A 24,951-nucleotide genomic window follows, 5' to 3' on the forward strand; every position below is an offset into this window, starting at 1 on the left:
CTCGAAATATCGAATGTGTATAGAGAAAACTATATCGTAACACGACTTATGTCTTGAAAAAACGGGGGTCTAATAACCTCACCCAATATTTCTATTAGAAAACTGTATGGACTAACTCCAATATACTTTCTAGAGAATCAACTAGACAGTCAGACTCAATCTAGATAAAATTATATCAAAGAGTTAATAACTCAATCTCTCGATTTGAACTATACTCAAGCAAATAGAAATCTGCGAGTCTTTATCAAATATTGGAGAGATAAACTTGGATGGTACAAAAGACCAATATCCAAGTGTCAATCAATTTAGATCAACAACCAAAGGTTGGATATTATAATTGATTGATCTTAACGCACAACCTGTGATATTTCAATTATATAACAAAATATAATGCGGAATAGAAATAACACAGACACCGGAAATTTTGCTAACGAGAAAACCGCAAATGCAGAAAAACCCCAGGACCTAGTCCATATTGAATACCACACTGTATTAAGCCGCTACAGACACTATCCTACTACAAACTAACTTCGGTCTGGACTGTAGTTGAACCCTAATAAATATCACACTGATTCAAGGTACAGTTGCGCTCCTTACGTCTCTGATCCCAGCAAGATACTATACTTGATTCCCTTAGCTGATCTAACCCACAACCAAGGGGTGCTACGACCCAAAGTCGAAGACTTTAATAAACAAATCTGTATCACACAGAAAAGTCTATGATGATAGATAAACCTGTCTCCCACAGATAAACCTAAGAGTTTTGTTCCGTCTTTTGATAAAATCAAGGTGAACAGAAACCAATTGATAACCCGGACTTATATTCCCGAAGAACAACCTAGAATTATCAATCACCTCACAATAATCTAAATCGTATGGTAGCGAGAAACTAGATATTACGGAATCACAAACGATGAGACGAAGATGTTTGTGATTTCTTTTTATCTTGCCCTATCGGAGATATAATCTCAAGTCAATTATTCAATTGAACTCGTACGATAGAAAATGGCAAGATCAGATCGCTCAACTACAAGAGAAGTAGTTTCGTCTGGCTTCACAATCCCAATGAAGTCTTTCAGTCGTTAACCTACAGGGTCTCGAGAAGAAACCTAAGGTTAAAGGAGAATCGACTCTAGCAAAACCAACTAGTATCACACAGGAGGTGTGGGGATTAGTTTTTCCAGTTTCTAAATGTCTCCTTTATATAGTTTTCAAATCAGGGTTTGCAATCCAAGTTACCTTGGTAACAAAGCATTCAATATTCACCGTTAGATGAAAAACCTGATTTAACCAAGCTAATATCTTTCAACCGTTACATTGAAACTTAACTTGTCACACACAAATGAAATGTATTTCATTTAGGTTTGAGTAACCGTACCTAAACTTGTACACTTAGTTGGTTCACAAATAGTTAACCAATGGTTAGCCATATGAGCACTTTCATATTAACCGTATTCATCTTCTTCACATAACTAGTTCAAATGACTCATAAGAACTAGTTGAAGAGTTGTTCAATTGCTTAGGTCTTTATGAATAGACACAATTGAAACAAAATCGGTTTGATTCACTTGAATCAATTCATGAACAATATAGCCACGGTTTGCAAATATTGCATTCCTTATTGATTTATTGTTTAAGTTCATGAACTTCCGATTTGAGAAATATAACCAGCTTGGGTACGCGTACGGGTACGTGTCCCATAGCTACCGGATTTGAGTTTAGAAACTCAGCAGAAAGTATCGGTCGAAAACTTCCGTGGGTACGCGTACGGGTATGCGTACCTAAGGAGACTGGTTTAACAGTTTGCAAACTTACAAACTCAGCAGAAATTTTCGGTACTTCCGCTGGTACGCGTACCCAACCTCTCTCCTTCATCAATACCGTATGCATACATATGCACACACTTGGTTTCTGGCACATGGATGTATACACTAATGTGCGAACACACTATATATGCTTATATCCATAGTTGGTTACGTAATCTCAACTCTACATTTCAATCATTGAAACATTCTTCTATAATGTTATAACAGTTGTTATTCACAACAATCGTCATCAAAGCTATTTTCAAGATTGAAACGCCATCATGACTTTCGTCACGGGTTAAGATGAAAAGTGGTTAAAGCGAAGCTTACCAACACATATTTCGAGAAACAGATAGGCTAGTAAACTCGGCTCAAGATAGCAAATGTATATGTATGAAAACTATCATACTTATACAAATTTGTCACAAGAGTAGGAGATAGAGTAGATAGACTTTTGAGTGATAGATAGGTTCAAGTCTCCACATACCTTTTAGTTGGATGAAGTTCCACCAGTTCCTTGAGTAGTTCTTCGTCTTTGTAAGATGATCACCATGGAGTCTGGAGCTCAACTACACTAAACTGTTCAAAACCGAGACCTAGCTATAAGTAGTCTAGAAATCAAGACATATAGTTTTGACAACTAAACTTGACAAACATGCTTGAGATATAAATTGATGCGAGTTCGACCGAGCAATGCTCTAACAATCTCCCCCTTTGTCAATTTTACTGGTAAAACTATCAATACATATGGATTACAAAATAAATAAAACTTTGTAGCTTCTCTGTACACATGCTTGATCTCCTTGGTGCTTCAACATTACTCGAAAAATTCGTCTTTTCCAAGTACTCATAGTTTTTGAAGATCCGTAGCCATAACAATGAGAAAACAAAAGCTCTCAATCGTTGTTATGCAGTGTCATAGTATTATTACACATTATCAAAGTTCTTATATCACAACTTCAAAAACAATACTATGGTGATATGTATTACTCCCCCTTAGTCAATACTTTCATCTCAACATGAAAACCACTCCCCCTTACATAATGATCCGTAAAACACGTAAACCATATGTATTTATAGTGTGAAATACATATTAATTTTCTCCCTTTTGTCAATAAAATTGGCAAAGGTACGAAAACGGGATCCTAATGAAATTTCCACGGTGATGCTTCAAGACCAAAGAAAAGTACATATCAACTTTTTTAGATGCAACCATAAAGCCGAAGATAAATGCATTCATCAAGGAGTTTATAAGATACAAGATAACCCCTAAAACATTCCACAGCCGCACTTCCCACAAAGATATGGAAACTAAGCACAATTTCAAAAGAACTCTCCCCCATTTGATGTCATTCCCGAAAGAACAACAAGAGCGACCTTACTTTTACAAGAAAAGAAGGATTTCTTTGGACACCAAAAACCATAAAGAAATGATTTTGTATCCAAAAATTCTCAATCAAACTAATCACAAGAGAACCCATGATTAATTTAATCGGAATACACAACCAAATTAATCACAAACGAATCTATGGTTTGTTTAGTTGGAAATGCTCACATAAGAAAACTTATGGAGTCGCATAGTACATACATAAAATATGGATCAGAGAATATCAATACTGCGAAATAGACAAGGATGCATTTTATTTTCCATCACTATAATGACATATAATAGACATAATCCTTGTAAACAAAAGATTTTAACCTATATTCCATCAATAAATGACATAATAGGCTTAACTTTTGTTTGTCAAAAGTTCATCGATCTTGTATCAATACATGCATATCGATATATGAAAAAGATAACTTTTGACATCGTATGGGACAATAATAGTTCACGAACGCAAACACACATATACCATAACATATTGCAATATAAAAAACCATAAATATTAATACTGTAAACATCATCTTCCAAATCACTTTAGAATTTAAATAAATAAATCTAAAAACATTGCAAGATGAAAACGTTGGACATAGCTATGTGTACTCACAATAATGGCTATTCCAAACCCTACTTATCCTTCTTAAACAAAAATAAGAACAAAAATTCTCTTACGAAGTTTTACTAGACATTAAGATCTTTGAAAAAATTCCTTATCATCCCCGAACTCCTTGTCGTCAATAGCCATTGGTACGTATGGTTCATGGAGGAAGGAGTCAATACCAATAAACCGTCTTGGCCGATGATGTCGAACCAGGGCCTTCTGAATTTCTAACGATCTTAAAACACAAGCCTTTATTTGTTGAATCTCTTTTATTGCCAGCTTCAACTCTTCAAGAACATCAGAAAACTTCTGAGAATTAGAAGGAACTGCTCTTGGCTTCCTCACATTCCTTCTTTTTCTTTTCAAAGTTGGAGACAAAGGAGATTTCTCTTTTTTCTTGGTGATTGATGGCTTAACAATCATATTGATATCTTTTCCATCAGAAGACATGATGCTTAGAGTACCCTTATGCAACCGGTTTTGTTGTGAGAGGAATTCAGAATCTCAACAAGCAGTCTTAAGATATAAAGAGTATCAGAGAAGGAAAAAGGAATGTAGGGTTTCGAAACCTTTAAACAGGTTCGTACATGTCCAACTCACAACCCTATCAACCCTATAAAGAGTAGAATTGTCGATAATAACCCTCTTCTTTTGGAAAAGTGGTTCTTTACAATATCAACAGTGATATGGAGGAATTCCAAAAACCAAACAACACAAAGCTAAAAACAAAACTAATTTTTTTTTAAAGCCTGTGGTGTGCAAGATCTTGTCTCTTTTGAACAGGCACATGAGACAAGATGCACATGACAACACAATCAAGTTGTGCTATGGTGAACAACAATTTGTCCACCATGACCCTTTTGGTTGGAATTCATGGAACCCTGCCTTTCCTTATGTTTAGACCATGTTTTCTTCTCTAGTGGTCTAAATCTATCTTTGGAAACTAATTTCTTCAATGAAGATAAGATCTTACATACCTCAGCTGTTTTCTACGCTAATTTAAGCTTGGTAGCTAGACGATCTGCTCTTCGTTGAAGCTTGTTGACATATCTCATCTTGTGTTTGTACTTGAAACACTTTGAAAGTTCACGACCCTTGAGAGAATAATAGGAGCATGTCAACGCATAAGATGATTCAGGCGCCTGTGAAGTGCAAGCTGCTAGGCACAAAGTAGATCCTTAAATCCTTAAACATAGAGTTTCCAAAAGGAAGGTCAATTGATTCTTCCATCTTGATTGGATTCTCTTCTAAAAGATTATCAAGAATGATGTATGTATTACTAAAATTATCAAAATCAATATTTTCACATAGAAGAGCAACACTTGATTTTTTGTCTTCTTCAGAATCATAATTGTCAGACATTTCATCAAGTGTTGCAGCAAGACCTTTGTTCCCAGTGTATTTTCTACGATTTAGGCATTCGTTTGAAAAATGACCAAAACCCTTACACTTAAAGCACTGAGGCATATCCTCATCATCAGCGTCCCTATTTTTAGGAGGAATACGATTATGAGGTTTGACTGATGCCTTTGGCTTATCTCTGGAGAACCGTTTACTTCTCTTCAATAGATGATCCATAAACTGTCTTGTGATCATCGAGACCGATTTGTCAAGATCTTCATCTGATGAATCCGTCTCAGAGTGATCATCTTCAGAGATATACATATTCTTACTTTTATCAAGTAATTTTGTGTCTTTTAGTGCTTTAAACGCCACATCCTTGGATTTGGACGAGTGTTCATGATCAAAGATCTTTAGCTTCCCAACCAAGGTATTTCTGGAAAGAGTATCAAGGTTATTTCCCTCAATGATGGCATGCTTCTTAGAATCGTATCTAGATGACATCGATCTTAGAATTTTCATCACAATGTCCTTTTCAGGAATAGTCTTACCCAATGCAAAAGATGCATTAACAATTTCAGACACTTTGTGATTAAACTCATCAAATGAATCTTCATCTGCCATGCAAAGGTTTTCCCAATCGGAATTTAGGTTTTGAAGCCTGGCTTCCTTTTCACTTGTATTTACTTCGAATACGATTTCTAAGATATCCCACGCATATTTAGACCTAGTGCAATTTGACACATGGTGCTGAAGATTTGGGGTAATGGCATGTATGATGGCATTAAAACCATCGTAGTTTTGCTTTGCAGCAAGTATCTCAGCAGCATCGTATTCGCCAATATTCTTTGGAATAGTAGAGTTACCTATTGCCACAACGGGAGCATCATAGCCATTAACTACATATACCCATGATTGAAAATCACGTGCTTGAAGAAAAGCTCGCATAACAATTTTCCGCTATAATTAGTTTGATCCATCGAAGACTGGTGGTACGTTAATAGAGATAACACCTCTGTCCATAGATTCAGATCGCTACAAACACAGACTTTTGAGGTCTTAAACGTGTTTGCCTGCTCTGATACCAATTGAAAAAGCGGGGGTCTAACAACCTCACCCAATATTTCAATTAACAACATGTATGGACTAACTCCAATATACTTTCTAAAGAATCAACTAGACAGTCAGACTCAGTCTAGATAAAAGTATATCAAAGAGTTAATATCTCAATCTCTCGATTTAATCTATACTCAAGCAAATGGAAATCTGCGAGTCTTTATCAAATACTAGAGAGATAAACTTGGATGGTACCGAAGACCAATATCCAAATGTCAATCAACTTACATCAACAACCAAAGGTTGGATATTCTAATTGATTGATCTTAATGCACAACCTGTGATATTTCAATTACATAACAAAATATAACGTGGAATAGAAATAACATAGACACCAGAAATTTTGTTAACGAGGAAACCGCAAATGCATAAAAACCTCGGGACCTAGTCCAGATTGAACACCACATTGTATTAAGCCGCTACAGATACCAGCCTACTACAAACTAACTTCGGTCTGGACTGTAGTTGAACCCTAATCAATATCACACTGATTCAAGGTACAGTTGCGCTCCTTACGTCTCTGATCCTAGCATGATACTACGCACTTGATTCCCTTAGCTGATCTCACCCACAACTAAGAGTTTCTACGACCCAAAGTCGAAGACTTTAATAAACAAATCTGCATCACACAAAAAAGTCTACGATGATAGATAAATCTGTCTCCCACGGATAAACCTAAGATTTTTGTTCCGTCTTTTAATAAAATCAAGGTGAACAGAAACCAATTGATAACCCGGACTTATATTCCCGAAGAACATCCAAGAATTATCAATCACCTTAGAATAATCTAAATCGTATGGTAGCGAAACTAGATATTGCGGAATCACAAACGATGAGACGAAGATGTTTGTGATTTATTTTTATCTTGCCCTATCGGAAATATAATCTCAAGTCAATTATTCAATTGAACTCGTACGATATAAAATGGCAAGATCAGATCGCTCAACTACAAGAGAAGTAGTTTCGTCTGGCTTCACAATCCCAATGAAGTCTTTCAGTCGTTAACCTACAAGGTCTCGAGAAGAAACCTAAGGTTAAAGGAGAATCGACTCTAGCAAAACCAACTAGTATCACACAGGAGGTGTGGGAATTAGTTTTTCCAGTTGCTAGATGTCTCCTTTATATAGTTTTCAAATCAGGGTTTGCAATCCAAGTTACCTTCGTAACAAAGCATTCAATATTCACCGACAGATGAAAAACCTGATTTAACCAAGCTAATATCTTTCAACCGTTAGATCGAAACTTAGCTTGTCACACATAAATGAAGTGTATTTCATTTAGGTTTGAGTAACCGTACCTAAACGTGTACACTTAGTTGGTTCACAAATAGTTATCCAATGGTTAGCCATATGAGCACTTTCATATTAACCGTATTCAAATGACTTCAAAAGTTTTAGTTGAAGAGTTGTTAAATTGCTTAGGTCTTTATGAATAGACACAATTGAAACAAAATCGGTTTGATTCACTTGAATCAATTCATGAACAATATAGCCACGGTTTACAAAGATTGCATTCCTTATTGATTTATTGTTTAAGTTCTTGAACTTCCGATTTGAGAAATATAACCAGCTTGGGTACGCGTAAGGGTACGTGTACCATAGCTACCGGATTTGATTTTTGAAACTCAGCATAAATTTTCGTTCGAAAACTTCCGTGGGTACGCGTACGGGTAGGCGTACCTAAGGTGACTGGTTTAACAATTTGCAAACTTACAAACTCAGCAAAAATTTTCGGTTCGAAAACTTCCGCTGGTACGCGTACCCAACCTGTCTCCTTCACCAATACCGTATGCATACATATGCACACACTTGGTTTCCGGTACATGGATTTATACACTAATGTGCGAGCATACTACATATGCTTATATCCATAGTTTGTTACGTAATCTCAACTCTACATTTCAATCATTGAAACATTCTTCTATAATTTTATAACAGTCGCTATTCACAACAATCGTCATCAAAGCTATTTTCAAGATTGAAATGTCATCATGACTTTCGTCACGGGTTAAGATGAAAAGTGGTTAAGGCGAAAGCTTACCAACATATATTTCGAGAAATATATAGGCGAGTAAAGTCGGCTCAAAATAACAAATGTGTATGTATGAAAACTATCATACTTATACGACTTTGTCTCAAGAGTAGGAGATAGAGTAGATAGACTTTTGAGTGATAGATAAGTTCAAGTATCCATATACCTTTTAGTCGGATGAAGTTCCACTGGTTCTTTGAATAGATCTTCATCTTCGTAAGATGATCGCCATGGAGTCTGAAGCTCAACTACACTAAACTGTCCTAAACCGAGACTTAGCTATAAGTAGTCTAGAAATCAAGACATATAGTTTTGACAAATAAACTTGACAAACATGCTTGAGATATCAACGCATGCGAGTTCGACCGAGCAGTGCTCTAACATGTCTCAATATAGGAGATAGTATAAATAAACTTTCCAAGTGATATATGAGTTCAATTCTCCACATACCTTTTGTCGAAGTAGTTCCACAAGCTCTCATTAATAGTTCTTCGTCTTCAAATGATGAACTCTGTGAAATCTAAGATCAACTACACTGTCTATGTCCTAGTCCGAGACATCTATAAATAGGCTAGAAATCAAGAATTACAGTTTTGATCACTAACATTGATAAACATGCTTGAGATAGCAACGCATGCGAGTTCGACCAAGCAATGGTCTAACAATCTCCCCCTTTGTCAATTTTAGTGACAAAACTATCAATACATATGGATTAAAAAATAGATAGAAATTGTAGCTTCGTATCCAAATGCTTGATCTCCTTGGCATCTTCAACGCGAATCGAATTCTTCGTCACTTCCAAGTACTCCATGATCATAAAGGTTGTAAGTTCAGCAGCACAGTTGTTGAAGATCCGTAGCAATCACAATGAGAAAACAAAATGCTCTCAATCATTGTTATATGGTGTAATAGTATTATTACACAACATCAAAGTTCAATTGTATCACAACTTTGACAACAATACTATGGTGATATGCATCACTCCCCCTTAGTCAATAATTCATCTCAACATGAAAACCACTTCCCCTTACATAATGATCCGTAAACCGTATGTATTTGTAGTATCACACTACATATTAATTCTCCCCCTTTTTGTCAATATAAATTGGCAAAGGTACGAAAACTAGTGGGATCCTCATGAAATTTTCACAGAGATACTTCATGACCAAAAGAGAATACCATATCAATTTATTTAGATGCCATCATAAAACCGAAGCTAAATTCATTCATCAAGGAGTTTATAAAGATACAAGATAACCCCTAATATTCCACAGCCGCACTCCCCACAAAGATTTGACAATTAAGCACAAGTTCAAAATGAACTCATTCCCGAAAGAACAACAAAAGCGACCTTAATTTCACAAGAAAAGAAGGATTTCTTTTGGATAACTCAAATCACATGAAAACATGAATTTGCATCCAAAATATTCAATTGAATTAACCACAAGAGAACCCGTGATTAATGCAATAAAAAAAAACGAACTAAACACAAAAAAACTCAAAATTAATTCAATCGGAATTACACAACTAAACTAACCACAAAAAGTGATCAATTCAATTGGTCATGCTCGACATAAGAGAACTTACGGAGCAACAACTAAAATAACCAAAAGAATGATCATTTTAGTTGGTCATGCTCAAACATAAGGAACCTTACGGAGCAAGACATTATTTGCACAAAGATGTATATCGGAGATCGACCAATATTACGGAATAAACAAGGATTCATTCTATTTCCCATTACTATTTGCACAATGACATATAATAGACTTAATCATTGTAAACAAAAGTTTTATCCTTTCTTCCATCAAAACAATGACATAAAAGGCTTTAACTTTTGTAAAGTCAAAAGTTTATTCTATCTTCTATCAATACATTCATACCGACATAATAGAGATAACTTTTGAACAAGTATGGGACAGTCACAGGTTCACGGACGTAAACAACATATCCCATAACAATTTGCAATATACAAAATCATAAAGATTAAAATTGAAAAAATCATATTCCAAACACTTAGAATTTAAATAAATAAATCTAAAAACATCGAAGATGAAAGTTGTTGGACATAGCTATGTGTACTCACAATAATGGCTATTCCAAACCCTAGTTATTCTACAAAAACATAAAGAGAAGATTTACTATACATTGTAGAGCTTTCTCAGGGAATCTACAGAGAATTCCTTCTCATTATTGAAAAAGCTATTGATAATGGGATCATTCAACTCTTCTAAATCTTCAGAAATATCAGTTAACTCACTGAGTTCTCTTTTCTGTTCACGCAGAGTGTTCTTTGTTAGAGACAACATTTGTTCATAGTGAGAGATATCTCTCAGAGAAGAAATGATTCGAAATTTTAAACCATTTATTTTTCCTGATAAAATCCTCCACCATAGCCCTAAAGTTATTATCGGAATGACAAACAGACAATATGCAGTTAGAGGAAGAACCTGGATCATCAGTCGTGTTTTTCGCCTTCCTTTTTCTTGAAGAAGCAATTCCTTCACACAGATACACATTAACTGCTTCTAAATCATCTCTTTTCGTGGCACCTCTAGTTATAGGGGCCATGAGACTGTATCTTTAGAAAAGAAGGTAAAAAATAGTGATGTTCACAAATGAAAGTAAATAGACTTCAGGATAGCAAAACCCTAAAATACCTTGAAAAAGTCTCCACGGTTCATGATCCATTATCAATCTTAACAACAAAATATTTACTTGCTCAATATGGAACATAAAAATCAACAAAAGATTTACAAGACTTGAATCAACCTTGAAGTAATCCTTATTTTTCAAGTCCAACATAAGGATACGATTTATTACTATGGTTTAGATAGTAACAGAGTGAACAGAGTGTTCACATCTTGTGTCACCGGGTGACATTTCAAAGGTTTGTTGAGTAGACGGACTTACCTCGCCTGCCTCTGATTCTTTTGGATTTCTTCTTGTACCTAGACGTCTCTGAATGCTTCTTTATAGTCAGATTCATCGTTTGCATATCATCTTGAAGTTTGGTAATTATTTTACAGTTCCTCTTGAATCCCCAACACTTAATCAGGAAATGGCTTGTACTTCCACAAAAAGATCAGAGCAAAGAGGATTTGCTTTGTATATTTGAAACCTGCTCATCACAACGCTTAGGTTTGATTGATCCAAATCTGGTTGGAATAACCGAGTTTGTTGTGCTTATAGTCTTTCCTTTGAACCCTAAACCTTGTGTGTTTCCGAAATCCATTTGACCAAATAACATTGCTGAAATTTTGTCTGAGCTTCCTGACAACATTTGCAGGTCACACTTGAGAGAATTGATCTATTTTTCCTTTAGTAATAGGGTTCTGGTGAATTCATCATTCAGACAGTCATTCTCAAGAGATTTCACCTGTAGTGATGACTCAAGTTTATTCAACAATTCTTTTAGTTGAATATTTTCCTGGTGAATTTCTTCAAACTTATCCAGAAATTCTAGGATCTCAGTCTCAGATTCGCATTCCAAACTGGAGTTTGAATCACAAGAAACTTTTGCCGAAAAGTTCGAACTTCCCATAAACACTGCAGTAGTATGTAACCCATTGTGACACTGAGATTTTTCTTGGCTTGAATCATCAGAAGCAATAGAGAGAAAATACAATCTCTCGCATCTTTTGCTTTTCATTACCATATCCTTGATCTTTTGTGTTATCAGTGATTTATTAAAATCAACATGACTAGGACAACATTCATCAGCCCATGAAAAATTAGAGGCTTTGCTTGGAACAATTACAATGTTGAATGCAGAAGTTCCGACTGTACTCTAATCAAGATCAATTAATTTAATCTTTCCCACAAGAATACTTATGGAAAGAGTATCAAGGTTATTTCCTTCAACGATGGCATGCTTCTTAGTATCGTATCCAGATGGCAGCGATCTGAGAATTTTCATCACAATTTCCTTTTCAGGAATAGTCTTACCCAATGCAAAAGATGCATTAAAAATTTCAGAGACTTTGTGATTTAACTCATCAAATGAATCTTCATCTTCCATATGAAGGTTTTCCCAATCGAAATTAAGGTTTTGAATTCTAGCTTCCTTTTCACTGGTATTTCTTTCGAATACGGTTTCTAAGATATTCCAATCATCTTTAGACCTAGTGCACGTTATCACATGGTGCTGAAATCTAGGGTAATGGCATGTATGATGGCATTCAAACCTTCAGAGTTTTTCTTTTCACCAAGTATCTCTGCAGCATTGTATGCACCAATGTTCTTTGGAACGGTTGCATTACCTATTGCCACAAAGGGAGCCTCATAGGCATTAACTACATAAACCCATGATTGAAAATCACGCGCTTGAAGAAAGGCACGCATAACAATTTTCCACCATAAGTAATTTGAGTCATCGAAGACTGGTGGTACCTTTATAGAGATAGCACCTCTTTCCATAGCAGATCGCTACAAACACAGATTTGTAAGGTATTTAATGTGTTTGCCTACTCTGTTAACAATTGAAAATGCGGGGGTCTAACAACCATACACAAAAATTTGTTTGGAAATATGAGAGAACTTACTCCGATACACTTTCTAGAGAATTAACTAGACAGTCAGACTCAATCTAGAATAAAGTATATCAAAGAGTTTAATATCTCTAACTCTTACTTCAATCCGCAATCAGCAAATACAAATCTGTGATCCCGATTGAATAATATGAGTATCTTGAACGGTACCAAAGACCAATGTTCAAGTGTCAATCAATGTAAATCAACAGCCAAAGGTTGGATATTCTAATTGATTGATCATAACGCACAACTTGTAATATGTAAATTATATAAAAAAATATAATGCGGAAAAGAAATAACACAGGCACCATAATTTTGTTAACGAGGAAACCGCAAATGCAGAAAAACCCCGGGACGTAGTCCAGATTAAACACCACACTGTATTAAGCCGCTACAGACACTAGCCTACTACCAATTAACTTCGGACTGGACTGTAATTGAACCCTAATCAATCTCACACTGATTCAAGGTACAATTGCGCTCCCTATGTCTCTGATCCCAGCAGGATACTACACACTTGATTCCCTTAGTTGATCTTACCCACAACCAAGAGTTGCTAAGATCCAAAGTCGAAGACTTGATAGACAAATATGTCTCACATAGAAAAGTCTATAGGATTGAATAAATTTGTCTCCCACAGAAATACCCAAGAGTTTTTGTTCTGTCTTTTGATAAATCAAGGTGAACAGGAACCAATTGATAAACCAGACTTATATTCCCGAAGAACAGCCTAGTATTATCAATCACCTCACAATAAACTTAATTGACTAGCGAAACAAGTTATTATGGAATCACAAACGATGAGACGAAGGTGTTTGTGATTACTTTTCTATCTTTCCTATCGGAGATATAAAATCTCGAGCCAATTATTTCAATTGTACTCAACACGATGGAAACAGCAAGATCAGATCACGCAATTACAAAGATAATAGTTGGGTCTGGCTTCACAATCCCAATGAAGTCTTCAATTAGTTAACCTACAAGGTCTCGAGAAGAAACCTAAGGTTAAAGGAAAATCGACTCTAGTTATGCAACTAGTAACACACATGAGGTGTGAGGATTAGGTTTCCCAGTTGCTAGAGTTCTCCTTTATATAGTTTTCAAATCAGGGTTTGCAATCCAAGTTACCTTGGTAACAAAGCAATCAATAATCACCGTTAGATGAAAAACATGATTCATCCAAACTAATATCCTCCAACTGTTAGATCGAACTTAGCTTGTTACGCACAAATGAAATATACCCTCATTTAGGTTTATGTAACCGTACCTAAACGTGTACACCATGTTGGTTCACAAATAGTTAACCAAGGTTAGCCATATGATTACTCTCATATCAACCTTATTCATCTCAACCATAACTAGTTCAAATGAGTCAAATGAAACTAGTTAAAGAGTTGTTCAATTGTTATAGAAAACACAATTGAAATCAAATCGGTAGTTAAAGAGTTGTTCAATTGTTATAGAAAACAAAATTGAAATCAAATCGGTTTGATTCACTTGAATCAATCATGAACATTATAGCCACGGTTTGTAAAGATTGCATTCCTTATGATTTAAATGTTTAAGTCCATGAACTGACTGATTTGACGAAGTAACCAGCTTAAGTATGCGTACTTAAGAAACCGGAGTTGAGTTTTTTAAGTTTCCAAACTCAGCAGAAATTTACGGTTCGAAAACTTCCGCCAGTATGCGTACGGGTATGCATACTTAAGGTGACTAGTTTAGGAGTTTGTAATTCCCAAACTCAGCAGATATTTTCGGCTCTAAAACTTCCGCCAGTATGCGTACGGTTACGCATACTTATCTTGTCTCCTTCACCAATTTGGTATGCACACATATGCATACACTTGGTTCCCGGTTTGTGGATTTATATACTAGTGTGTGAACATACTATATATGCTTATATCCAAACACGGTTACATTATCAACTCTTTATTTCAATCATTGAAACATTCTTCTATAATGACAATAGACGTTTTCACACACTATTAGCATCAAAGGAATTTTCAAGATATTGAAATAATCATTATCGAAACATTTCAAGCCTACATCAAATGATTGTATTACACAAACCATGTAAGATGTTACTCGGAAATTTTCTCATGATATAAGATGAACTTGGTCGAAGCGAAAGCTTACCAACACATATTTCGAGAAATATGTAAGCGAGATATACTCAGCTCAAAATCTCAAGTGTGTATAGAGAAAACTATATCATAACACGATTTATGTCTCAATATAAGAGATAGTAGAAATTGACTTTCCAAGTGATATATGAGTTTAAATCTCCACATACCTTTTGTCGAAGAAGTTTCATAAGCTCCCCTTAGTAGTTCTTCGTCTTCAAATGATGAACTATGTGAAATCTAAGCTCAACTACACTATTTATGTCCTAGTCTGAGACATCTATAAATAAGCTAGAAATCAAGACTTATAGTTTTGATCACTAACATTGACAAACATGCTTGAGATAGAAACGCATGCGAGTTCGACCGCGCAGTGCTCTAACAGTAGCAACTTTTAGTTGTGGGGGAGATCAGCTAACGGAATCAAGTGCGCAGAATCTTGCGTGGTTCTAGAGGCGTAAGGAATGCGAATGTACCTTAATCGGTGTGAGACTTGGTTAGGTCTCAACTACATTTCAGTCCAAAGTTAACTTGTAGTAGGCTAGTGTCTGTAGCGGCTTAATATAGTATGGTGTTCAAAGATGGACTATGTACCGAGGGTTTTTTGCATTTGCGATTTCCTCGTTAACAAAATTTCTGGTGTCTCTGTTATTTCTTTTCCGCATTATATTTTTTTATATAATTGAAATATCACAGGTTGTGCGTAGTTCAATCAGTTGATAAATACGACCTTATTTGTTGGATATAACTTGATTGACACTTGGGTATTGGTCTTTGGTACCGTCCAACTTATCTCTCTTATCAATCAGACTCACGGATTTCTATTTGTTCGATTTGCTGATTGGATTGAGAAATAGAGATAAAGGTCTTTGATATATTTCTTGATTGAGGTCGCTTTTAAGTTGGTGCTCTCGGAATTATATTGGAGTTTAGTCCATACAGATTGCCGAACGAATTATTAGGTGTGGTTTTTATACCCCCACTTTTTCAATTTCAATCATATCGGTGCTTTGAAAATAAATGATGGTAACTGGTGTGAGGATAAAAATACCCTTGAAGACTTGCTAACATCTCATTTCAAATCAATAAGCACTACTATTAATCCTTTTCAAAGTAGTTCTATACTTAACTGCATAGAGACTTGCATAACTAAAGATGACAATGACAAGCTTTTGAGTCTTATCACTTTTCAAGAAGTAAGAGATACAATTAAGCAAATGCAATCTTGGACTTCCCCTGGTCCAGATGGTTTTCCACCATGCTTTTACAAACAACATATGGAGATTGTGAAAACAGATGTATGGAATACTGTTAAGAGTTTTTTCAGCTCTAAACATTTGCTTAAAGAAATGAACCACATATTTTTATTTCTTATCCCTAAGGTAAAAAACCCAGCCACCCCAACCGACTTTAGACCAATCTCTCTGTGCAACACTAGTTATACTTAAGATTATTTCTAAAATCCTTGTCAATAGAATGAAACCGCTTCTCTGTAAACTGATCAGTCCATATCAGTCTGCATATGTCCCAAATAGAAATATTCAGATCAATGTAATTATAGTACATGAACTGGTACATTCTATAAAAAACAAGAAAGATAAAACTGGTATTATGGGATTAAAAAATGACATGCCACAAGCTTTTGACAGTGTCGAGTGGACTTTTATGATTAATGTACTTAAAATATTTGGGTTCTCTGACCATTGGTGTGAGCTTATACACCAATGTATCAGTACCACCAATATTTCAGTGATGCTCAATGGCTCTCCTTGTCCTTCCTTTAAACCAACTAGAAGTCTAAGGCAAGGAGACCCATTATCTCCATACCTTTTCATATTGTGTATGGAATCCTTTTATAGGTATCTTTTACATGCTGAAGAAAATCACCAAATCCATGGCATAAAAGTTACTAAAGAATCTCCCAGCATCAGTCATTTGTTATTTACTGATGATTGCGTAATTTTTAATAAGGCATCCCACAATGAGGCTAATAATCCTTTGTCCTTAATCAAATATTTTAGCCTCATATCGGGACAGATGATAAATTTTGAAAAGTCAGCTTGTTTTTTTAGTAAAAATGTTCATCCAGATCACTGTGTATCTCTTATTAGAGCTTTAAATGTTAGGAACGTTGAGCTGAATGAAAAGTATTTGGGTATCCTACTTTTCCATGGTAGATCAAGATTTGAGACTTGTGCTCCTCTTGTGGATTAATTTGATAAAAGATAGTGGAAAGGAATCCATCTTAATCAAGTTGGAAGATCCAAACATGTTAGTTAACCATGTTTTAAACTCAACATCAACTTATACCATGAATTTATTCTTGATATATGATACTACTATTCGGAAAATGGAGAGGTCTCAAAGAGACTTTTGGTGGGGTAAGAACTCCCCTAAAGGTATATACTTAAGAGAATGGGAAAAAGTTTACACTCACAAAACCCAAGGGGTCCTAGGTTTTCGCAACCTTAATAAGCAGATGAATGTTGTACTCCTAACTAAGACATCTTGGAAACTCGTTCATTCTTCAAATGAACTCTGGGAAATTATACTAAAGTGTAAACATTTTAGTGATTGCCATCCTCTTCATTATAAAAAGAATCAGTCATCCTTCATGGGTATGGACTAGTATATGCACTGGCATCGAGATTCTCAAAAAACATGTTATTTATGAGGTTAGGAATGGTCTGCAAGTTAGTGATTTTAGGGACTCTTGGATTCGTAAGGCATCTTCTCCATTATGTATCTCTTATCTTAACCCTAACTACTTTGTTGCTCAGTTTATAGATAAAGATACCCACAGTTGGAATGTTAGCCTGGTAGAATCTTTCTTTACATCAGAAAATCTTAAAAACTAGAATACCCATCTCTGGTCAAGACAAACTAATTTGGCCATATACTAATAATGGATCTCTTATTGTTAAATCTGTATATAAGACAATAACTAGTAATACTTCTAGCGCTGCAATTTATGCATCTGCCAATCCTGATGCCCCTCTTTACAAAAAAGCTATGGGGCACTAGTGTTATGTATAAAGTTCAGATCTTCATCCGGAAATGTTTTGAAAACATCCTTCCATCTAAACGTAAACTTGCATATTGTACTTCACATCAGGATACTTATTGCAACATGTATAATGACAACTAGCATGAAACATAAGAACATATTCTTATTCAATGTAGATTTGCTAAAACAATTTGGGAATCTGTTAGCCATGGTAATCTAGTTCTGTCTGCTTTTGGTTCCAATATCACCATCTCCAATTGGATTAGGAAATTTTTGACTGGAAACTATAGTCAGGAGCAATTATGCTATATATTCACATCGGCGTGGAGTATTTGGAAAGAGCGGTGTTGTAATGTCTTTGAAGGAAAGCAAGTTAATCCTACCAGTGTATCAAGATTAGCTTGCAAATTGGCAGATGAAACTTTGAATGCATTGTTTACTGACAACATTAATAGGCAACAACATGTTGAGGACTCTGGCGTTATATCTGTTACTATAGATGATTTTCCATCTGATTCAGTCATAGTATATGTTGATGCTTCCTTTGATGCACACTCTTATAAATCTGGCATTGGTCTAATTTTTGACAGATGCAGCAGGCAACCATCAGGGCTGCAAAACCATTGCAGGGATAGCCAGTGATCTAGAGGTGGCTGAAAGCTTGGCAATATTGGAAGTTGTCAAATGGCCCTACACAATGGATTACTCAAATATTTCTACAAGAGGGGATGCAAAAAAAATGTAATTTCTTATTTAAATAAAAGCTCTAACCAGATTAGCTGGTCTAGCTCTGGGATTTTAGATGATTGTTTATCTATTTTGAGCTTTTTTTCATTTTCACAAATTCTCTCGTATGAATAGAGAGTTTAAGGATCTGATAGATAAAGCTGCTAAGTTTAGTAGGAGGCATGATGTAACACGTGAACGACAAAATATACTCCCCATTTCATCTTTTAAACTTTGTATTCCTTCTCATTCTTAATTAAATTATCTTTTCTAACAATATTTTTTAAGAGATTACATCCTGTCTCTCACTAATGAAAGTTTCCACTCAACCCGTGCCAAAAACTGAACCACGTTATTACCGGGTCATACTCGTGCCAAAAATTACAAGGTGCATTTGCAGGTGTGGCACTAAGCATGGTGCATTTCACCTGATTGTCCACTTTTCTCTTCAATGTCTTCTAGCAACATGGTTTTGTTACTCCATGACATGTCCTAAATAAGGCAACATAATCCTATGTTCAAAACAGAATACACGAATTTAGAAATAGGAATCACCGAAGTTGAAGTGGATTAGGATTATAGTTTAAAACACGCATTTAGGAAAGAGCTTTCAGAAACTGTATAGGATTTAGTTGAGTGATAATCAAGTAATTGTGCGACTCGGCCCTATAAATATACATCTGGATTAGAGTTAAATACTTGCCAGTTAATCTTTCAGAGTATTTCATTGATTTTAGCATTCCCTTGAGTTCATCTTCTAGGGTTTCTCTTTAATTTACGCAAAACCCCTGTTTCACTACTCTGTTCCATAAACTTTCTTAGCAAATCCAGAGAAGATGACAATGAAGACCCTTCGCATACTGGTTGGTAACGAAGTGATTCAAGTCCTAAAATTATCAGAAGAGCGAAGTAGGAGATCTGAAAATTATTTAAGTCGCAATTCCTGTTCAGACAGTAAAGAAAAGAGCTCAATTACTACTTCTGATGGTCGAAGGAATTCACCTTCAATCTCCGATGACGAAAAAAGGAGTTCGCATTCTGCTTCTGTTAATCAAAGTAATTCACCTTCAATCTCCGTTGGCCAAAAAAGGAGTTCACCTTCAATCTCCGATGGCCAAAAAAGGAGTTCACCTTCTACTTCAGATAGTCAAAGCAATTCACCTTCTACTTCAAAAGGTGAATTCTCTCGATGGGGGGAAACTGCAAAAAGAGGCCGAAGGAGCTCATCGACATCAGCAGCAGCATCGCATTCTTCTGATAATCTAAAGGAACCAGTTTTCGGCGAGAAAGAACTAGTCGACACTCTAATGCATCTATGGGCTTTGTCGAATAGCTATTCTCTTGATCCGGCAAAGAAAGAAAGAAGAAACGCAGATAAGAAGCGGAAATTTGAAGACACCAATATCGTTCACTATACAGAAGAAGATGGATTAAAGAAAGCGAGAATTGAGAATTACAGGGATGATGAGATCATGTTAGATTCTGCGAAGAAGATGAATTTAGAAGCAACTCACAAGCAGATACCAATATTGTCTACTGCTGGTTCTCGTAAATTCAGCTGTGGTAATTGTGGGAAATCTTTTAGTTGTCATCAAGCTTTGGGTGGTCATAAATCAACCTGCAACAGCAGTTTCTTGATAAGAGAAGTAGGCGAATCTTCACTGCAGGGTTTAATGAGAAATAAGAATAAGAATTCCGCAACTTCAAAGGGCGGGCCTCATGAGTGCAAAATATGCGGTAAGGCGTTTCCGAACGGTTGGGCTCTAGGTGGGCATAAAAGGAGTCATAGGACCGGACAAGTTGAACCTAGTAGGAGATCAACAGTTTCACCACCAAAGGAAATCACTAAGGAGTCTCTACATCCAATTAACTCATTCACGCAATCCGTTCCAGAAGCGCAAGACGAGTCGTTGCGTCTAGTTAGCTCATTCAAATCATCCGTTCCAGAAGCGCAAGAAGACACTGTAGCGGAGGATAAGAAGATTATGATGTTCGACCTCAACCAAAGTCCACCAAAGGATGAGGATGAATTTGATGAGTTATTGTTATGTTTGGAACCACCAATTCCGTTTTAGATATTTGAATGTCAAGTTTTCTTCGTTCAGCATTCTTTAGATTTTAATGTCATTATTTTGAGACTGTAATTTCCAAATTTGAATATATTATGCCAGTTTCAGATGGATTTATGTGTTTTTGCTATCTTTTTTCTTTTTTGTGCTTATTCCACAAATCTTTGAAAATAATTCAATTTTTGTAGAATGTTGCAAACCCATTATCCCTCCTGTTCATCGAGACTTTAGTTGGTGTGCGCCTGTACCGCGAGAATCTCAGTATACTCGATTACTCAAATTTGTCCATCTCTGTTGTTTGTTTGACTAGTATTTGAAAAACCGGCCATATAGCAAACCAGAATTTTGGTATAGTCAGAATCTTCTTCCTGAGGAGGCGAGGAAGAGTAAAAATGATTGCCGAGTGGATGAGATAAATGCATTAGATATTACAGTAGTATTCTCTCATGATCCATCAAGTTGACTAGCTAACAATTATGCTGCATATAAAAAAAATGCAGTTTTTTCACCTTCCAATCACAATAAAAAGACAATTTTTTTTACATTAAAGGATAATTTTTATACTTACACTTCTTCACAGACAGTAGAAACAAGTACTGATCATCACTTCACTTTTGAGAATCTAAGTTATATATATATATATATATATAGAGAGAGATAGATAGATAGAGAGAGATTCTGAAATGGTTGTTACTGAACATTTCAGTACACTGAGCAGCAGTACTCTCTCTACTTATCGTAAGGGCGTTCATGTATCATACATTATGTCTCAGTAGAACATTAAACCAACACAAGTTAACTCGATTACAGTGAACGTAAAATAAAATAAAAACTCCATTTCTTTCCATATTACAATTCTACTTTTTTGCTCATTTTTCTACAGTTTCTCATCTCATGAATCATGACCTCATCATCTCTCACCCTTCTTTTCTAGTAAGTAAAAAAAAGTTCAGAGACATGGTAATAGCATCTATCTTAACCTCTTATATCTAATGCTAGCTACCAATATTAAATTAAGCTCGCCATATTAGAGAAAAATACAAATATAAAAAAGGAAAATGAAAAGTAAGAAATCCTTACTCCATCCCATCAAAACTACTTACAGATCCCATCATCAGAGTATATATGTCCGACCCCGTACATGTAGAGTATTTCCAAGGGGTACCTAAATTCACTTTTTCGTGTCTAGTTTCAAATGAATAATCAAATTAAAAAAGTGGGAATTTTAAAAAATAAATTCCATTTTTCACTAATTAATTAAATTTAGGAACAACACATAATAATGAGAGACGACCGATATTTCTTGAGTAATTAAAAACAAACACAGAGAATCAATACTCATTTACTTGTCATTATTTCCTAAACTTTCACAGCAAAAGCACAACCAAAAGACTGTGTTGTAGATTTGGTTCAGTTCCCCTACTACTATTACTGCTTCTGCCCGCTGTTCCGACAACTATAATAGCTAGCTAGCTAGAGACAGAAACTAGAGTGGAGGAAATAAAGTAAATTAAAACAGAGAAATTAACAATAATTAATCCATTCTCCAATGCCTGAAACAAAAAGTACTACAATATGCCTTAATGGTAAGAAGAAAGCTTGAGAGACAAATCAAGAAATTCATGATCGTGAGTAGTAGTATTAGATTGAGATGATGATGATATATTATCATGAGCAGCTCCATTCCTAACTGATGAACATGCAGCACCTGATTCTTCCATGATACAAGAAGAAGAAGAAGAAGAGTAATTTGATGAGTAGTACTGCTGCTGCTGATCATAATAATCTGCTTTCTTATGATGACCTTTTATACCACCAGTTGTTAATGATAAGAATTCGTAAAAACTACTTGATGAAGATGATAATGATGATTTTCCCTTAGCAGTAACTCCAGAATAACCGGTGGTGGGTACTAATCCTGGTGTAGCAGCTATAGAAGAAGATGAAGTAAATTCCTTTTTGAGTTGACGTCCATTAACATTATTATAATTACTATTCCAGTTACGTCCAAGATCAGATTCTAGGAAATCTGATTTGTTATTAAGTCTTGTAAATCCTCCTATATTCTCGCCATTGTTAAGATTTTTCTGCAAGAAATAGAAGATATTCAGTACAAGATAATAATAATAATAATTAAACAAGAGTTTAAAACAAAATAAGAAATGTTCAAAACGACCATTAATTAAAAGATGATTCACCTGGTTATTGAGCCAAATATGATCAGAATGTTGAGATAAACAATAATTTTGGTGCTGCTTTTGGGTTGAAGAGAGCTCTGCGACTTCAGGCCGAGAGTTATAACCAGCAACATTATTGTTCCCATGTTGACGATCAGTACCAGAACCTGCATTTGGATTTGGATTTGGATTTGGATTATAATAACGAGCTTCATTGTTCCCATGTTGCTGCTGCTGCTGATGATGAAGAAGATAAGTTTGTGGAGCATGGGACTTGAACATCAGTTGATTATTATTACTGACATTTGTAGCTGTTGATGATGAACCATATTTCATAACTTGATCGTAACCTTTGTTCTCATGGATATTTGCATTAGGTACATGGTTCAAGTCCAACTGACCACCATCAAATACATGTTTTGTATTAGCATCTCCATTAACGACTGATGAGGATGATGAAAATACAGTACTAGTCTGTTTTTGTTGTTGACGATTTAGAAAGGGGTGATGAAAAGGAATGGGCTGATGAGAATGATTATATGTTGTTGTTGGTATTACTTCAGCTGTTGTTGGATATCCATGATAAACTTGTCGATCTGCTGCTGCTGCTAACAATGAATTTTTCTGCTTAATAGTCTCTTCTAACTTGGCAATACCTACTCCTCTTTTTGGGGTTTTCTTCTCTGGTTTCTTCTGGCAAGTTCTACCACCACATTTCTTAATAGCTTTAGTTTTCTTAGTAGCAGTAGTATTTTGATGATGATCATCATCTTCAAAGCTTGTCATCATACTCCTCATCATATTCATCTCCTGTTCTTGACCACCTTCATTATATCTTCTTCCTCCTGCAACTCCAACTCCTGTATAATTCATATTCATCTCCTGTTCTTGACAACCTTGATTATATCCTCTTCTTCCTCCTCCTCCTCCTCTTATATTCTGGTCATCATCAATAATGGATGAAATATCTGTAATATTACTCCAAAACCAAAATGAATCCGCCATTAAAAACAAAATCGATCTCAGATACTACAACCACAATCTTTCCTTATATTTCTTGAGAGAGAGAAAGATTTTTGGAATGAGAAAATTTTAGAAAAACATGCCTTTTACAACTACAGAGTCCTTCTCTCTTTCAAAACTCCCTAGTACAAAACATGCCTTCATAACGTTTTTTTTTTGTCTTCAAATTTACGAAATGTTCGATCCAACGGCTGAAATTACCAGTACTGTAGTGGTCCCTGCGTTATTCCTGTCGAACCCACCACCTATATCGGCCAACCAAGCCTTGCCATCTCTGGTCGCCGGCCGGTTGGGACATGAATATGACTGCCCATTAGAAGTCACACTTCGTATGATAATGATTAAATGTGTGACCAAATTGGACGGATCATTATAATTGTATGGTATGTATAGATTTTTGTACTAAGTTTTCGTATCCAAAATTCAAGGCTAAATATAATGGGAGATAATATACTAGAAGATTTGGACATTTAGCTTAATTACATGGCAAATCTTTATTAATAGCTGATCTGCATGAGATTAGAATAAGCATAGATACTTTCATATTAAGTGCATAATAAATGATTTCCCAAGACAATTTTGGTATGACAACTCTCTCATTTACATTAGATACTGGTAATAAAAAAAGTAAATATTTTGTGTTTGTGATGATTATGGGATTAAACTTCCAAAAACATAATTGAGTTTGTTTTGGAATTTACAGTAAGTTTTTGGGTTTTGATCAGTGTAATTGGTCGCATTTTGTGTTTAGTTAGCATGGAAGGAGAGTGCCGTCCAGTGGAATCATCAGAAGAATTATGCATGACACACCCACCTAACAACTAGCATGAATCCAAGCCGGTAAGATTTCATTTTAATACAAACGCATAAAATCCCTCTCCTAGATTTTTCTGTTTTAAACCACCACCACCGCCACAATCTACTACCGTTCCACCAGTCTCCTCCTCCCCAACGGACCCCACTGTAACTGGCTTTCTGAAGTGGTCCCCCAGGTGGCACGACGCGTGGGATAC

General features: G+C 35.6%; 2 protein-coding genes across 2 annotated transcripts; one reads left to right on the forward strand and one right to left on the reverse strand.

The window, feature by feature from the left end:
* Positions 1 to 19,505: 19,505 nt before the first annotated feature.
* LOC113272499 (zinc finger protein 8-like) lies at positions 19,506 to 20,744 on the forward strand. The gene has a single exon (XM_026522325.1). It carries the CDS (start codon positions 19,506 to 19,508, stop codon positions 20,742 to 20,744), a length of 1,239 nt encoding a protein of 412 aa, XP_026378110.1.
* A 1,574-nt stretch (positions 20,745 to 22,318) lies between these two features.
* LOC113272500 (GATA zinc finger domain-containing protein 14-like) lies at positions 22,319 to 23,920 on the reverse strand. The gene is made up of 2 exons (XM_026522326.1): positions 22,937 to 23,920; positions 22,319 to 22,825 (listed from the first exon to the last, which is right to left on the reverse strand). Exons 1-2 carry the CDS (start codon positions 23,918 to 23,920, stop codon positions 22,319 to 22,321), a joined length of 1,491 nt encoding a protein of 496 aa, XP_026378111.1.
* Positions 23,921 to 24,951: the final 1,031 nt, after the last annotated feature.

Source organism: Papaver somniferum, chromosome 4, assembly GCF_003573695.1.
Source record: "Papaver somniferum cultivar HN1 chromosome 4, ASM357369v1, whole genome shotgun sequence".
Classification (NCBI taxonomy): domain Eukaryota; kingdom Viridiplantae; phylum Streptophyta; class Magnoliopsida; order Ranunculales; family Papaveraceae; genus Papaver; species Papaver somniferum.

Bases quoted from the DNA above. Each gene is read 5' to 3' on its own strand.
- LOC113272499 (XM_026522325.1), top strand. From the start codon at position 19,506: ATGACAATGAAGACCCTTCGCATACTGGTTGGTAACGAAGTGATTCAA.
- LOC113272500 (XM_026522326.1), bottom strand. From the start codon at position 23,920: ATGGCGGATTCATTTTGGTTTTGGAGTAATATTACAGATATTTCATCC. The intron at 22,826-22,936 runs GTGAATCATCTT...TATTTCTTGCAG, and splicing joins ATATTTGGCTCAATAACCAG to AAAAATCTTAACAATGGCGA.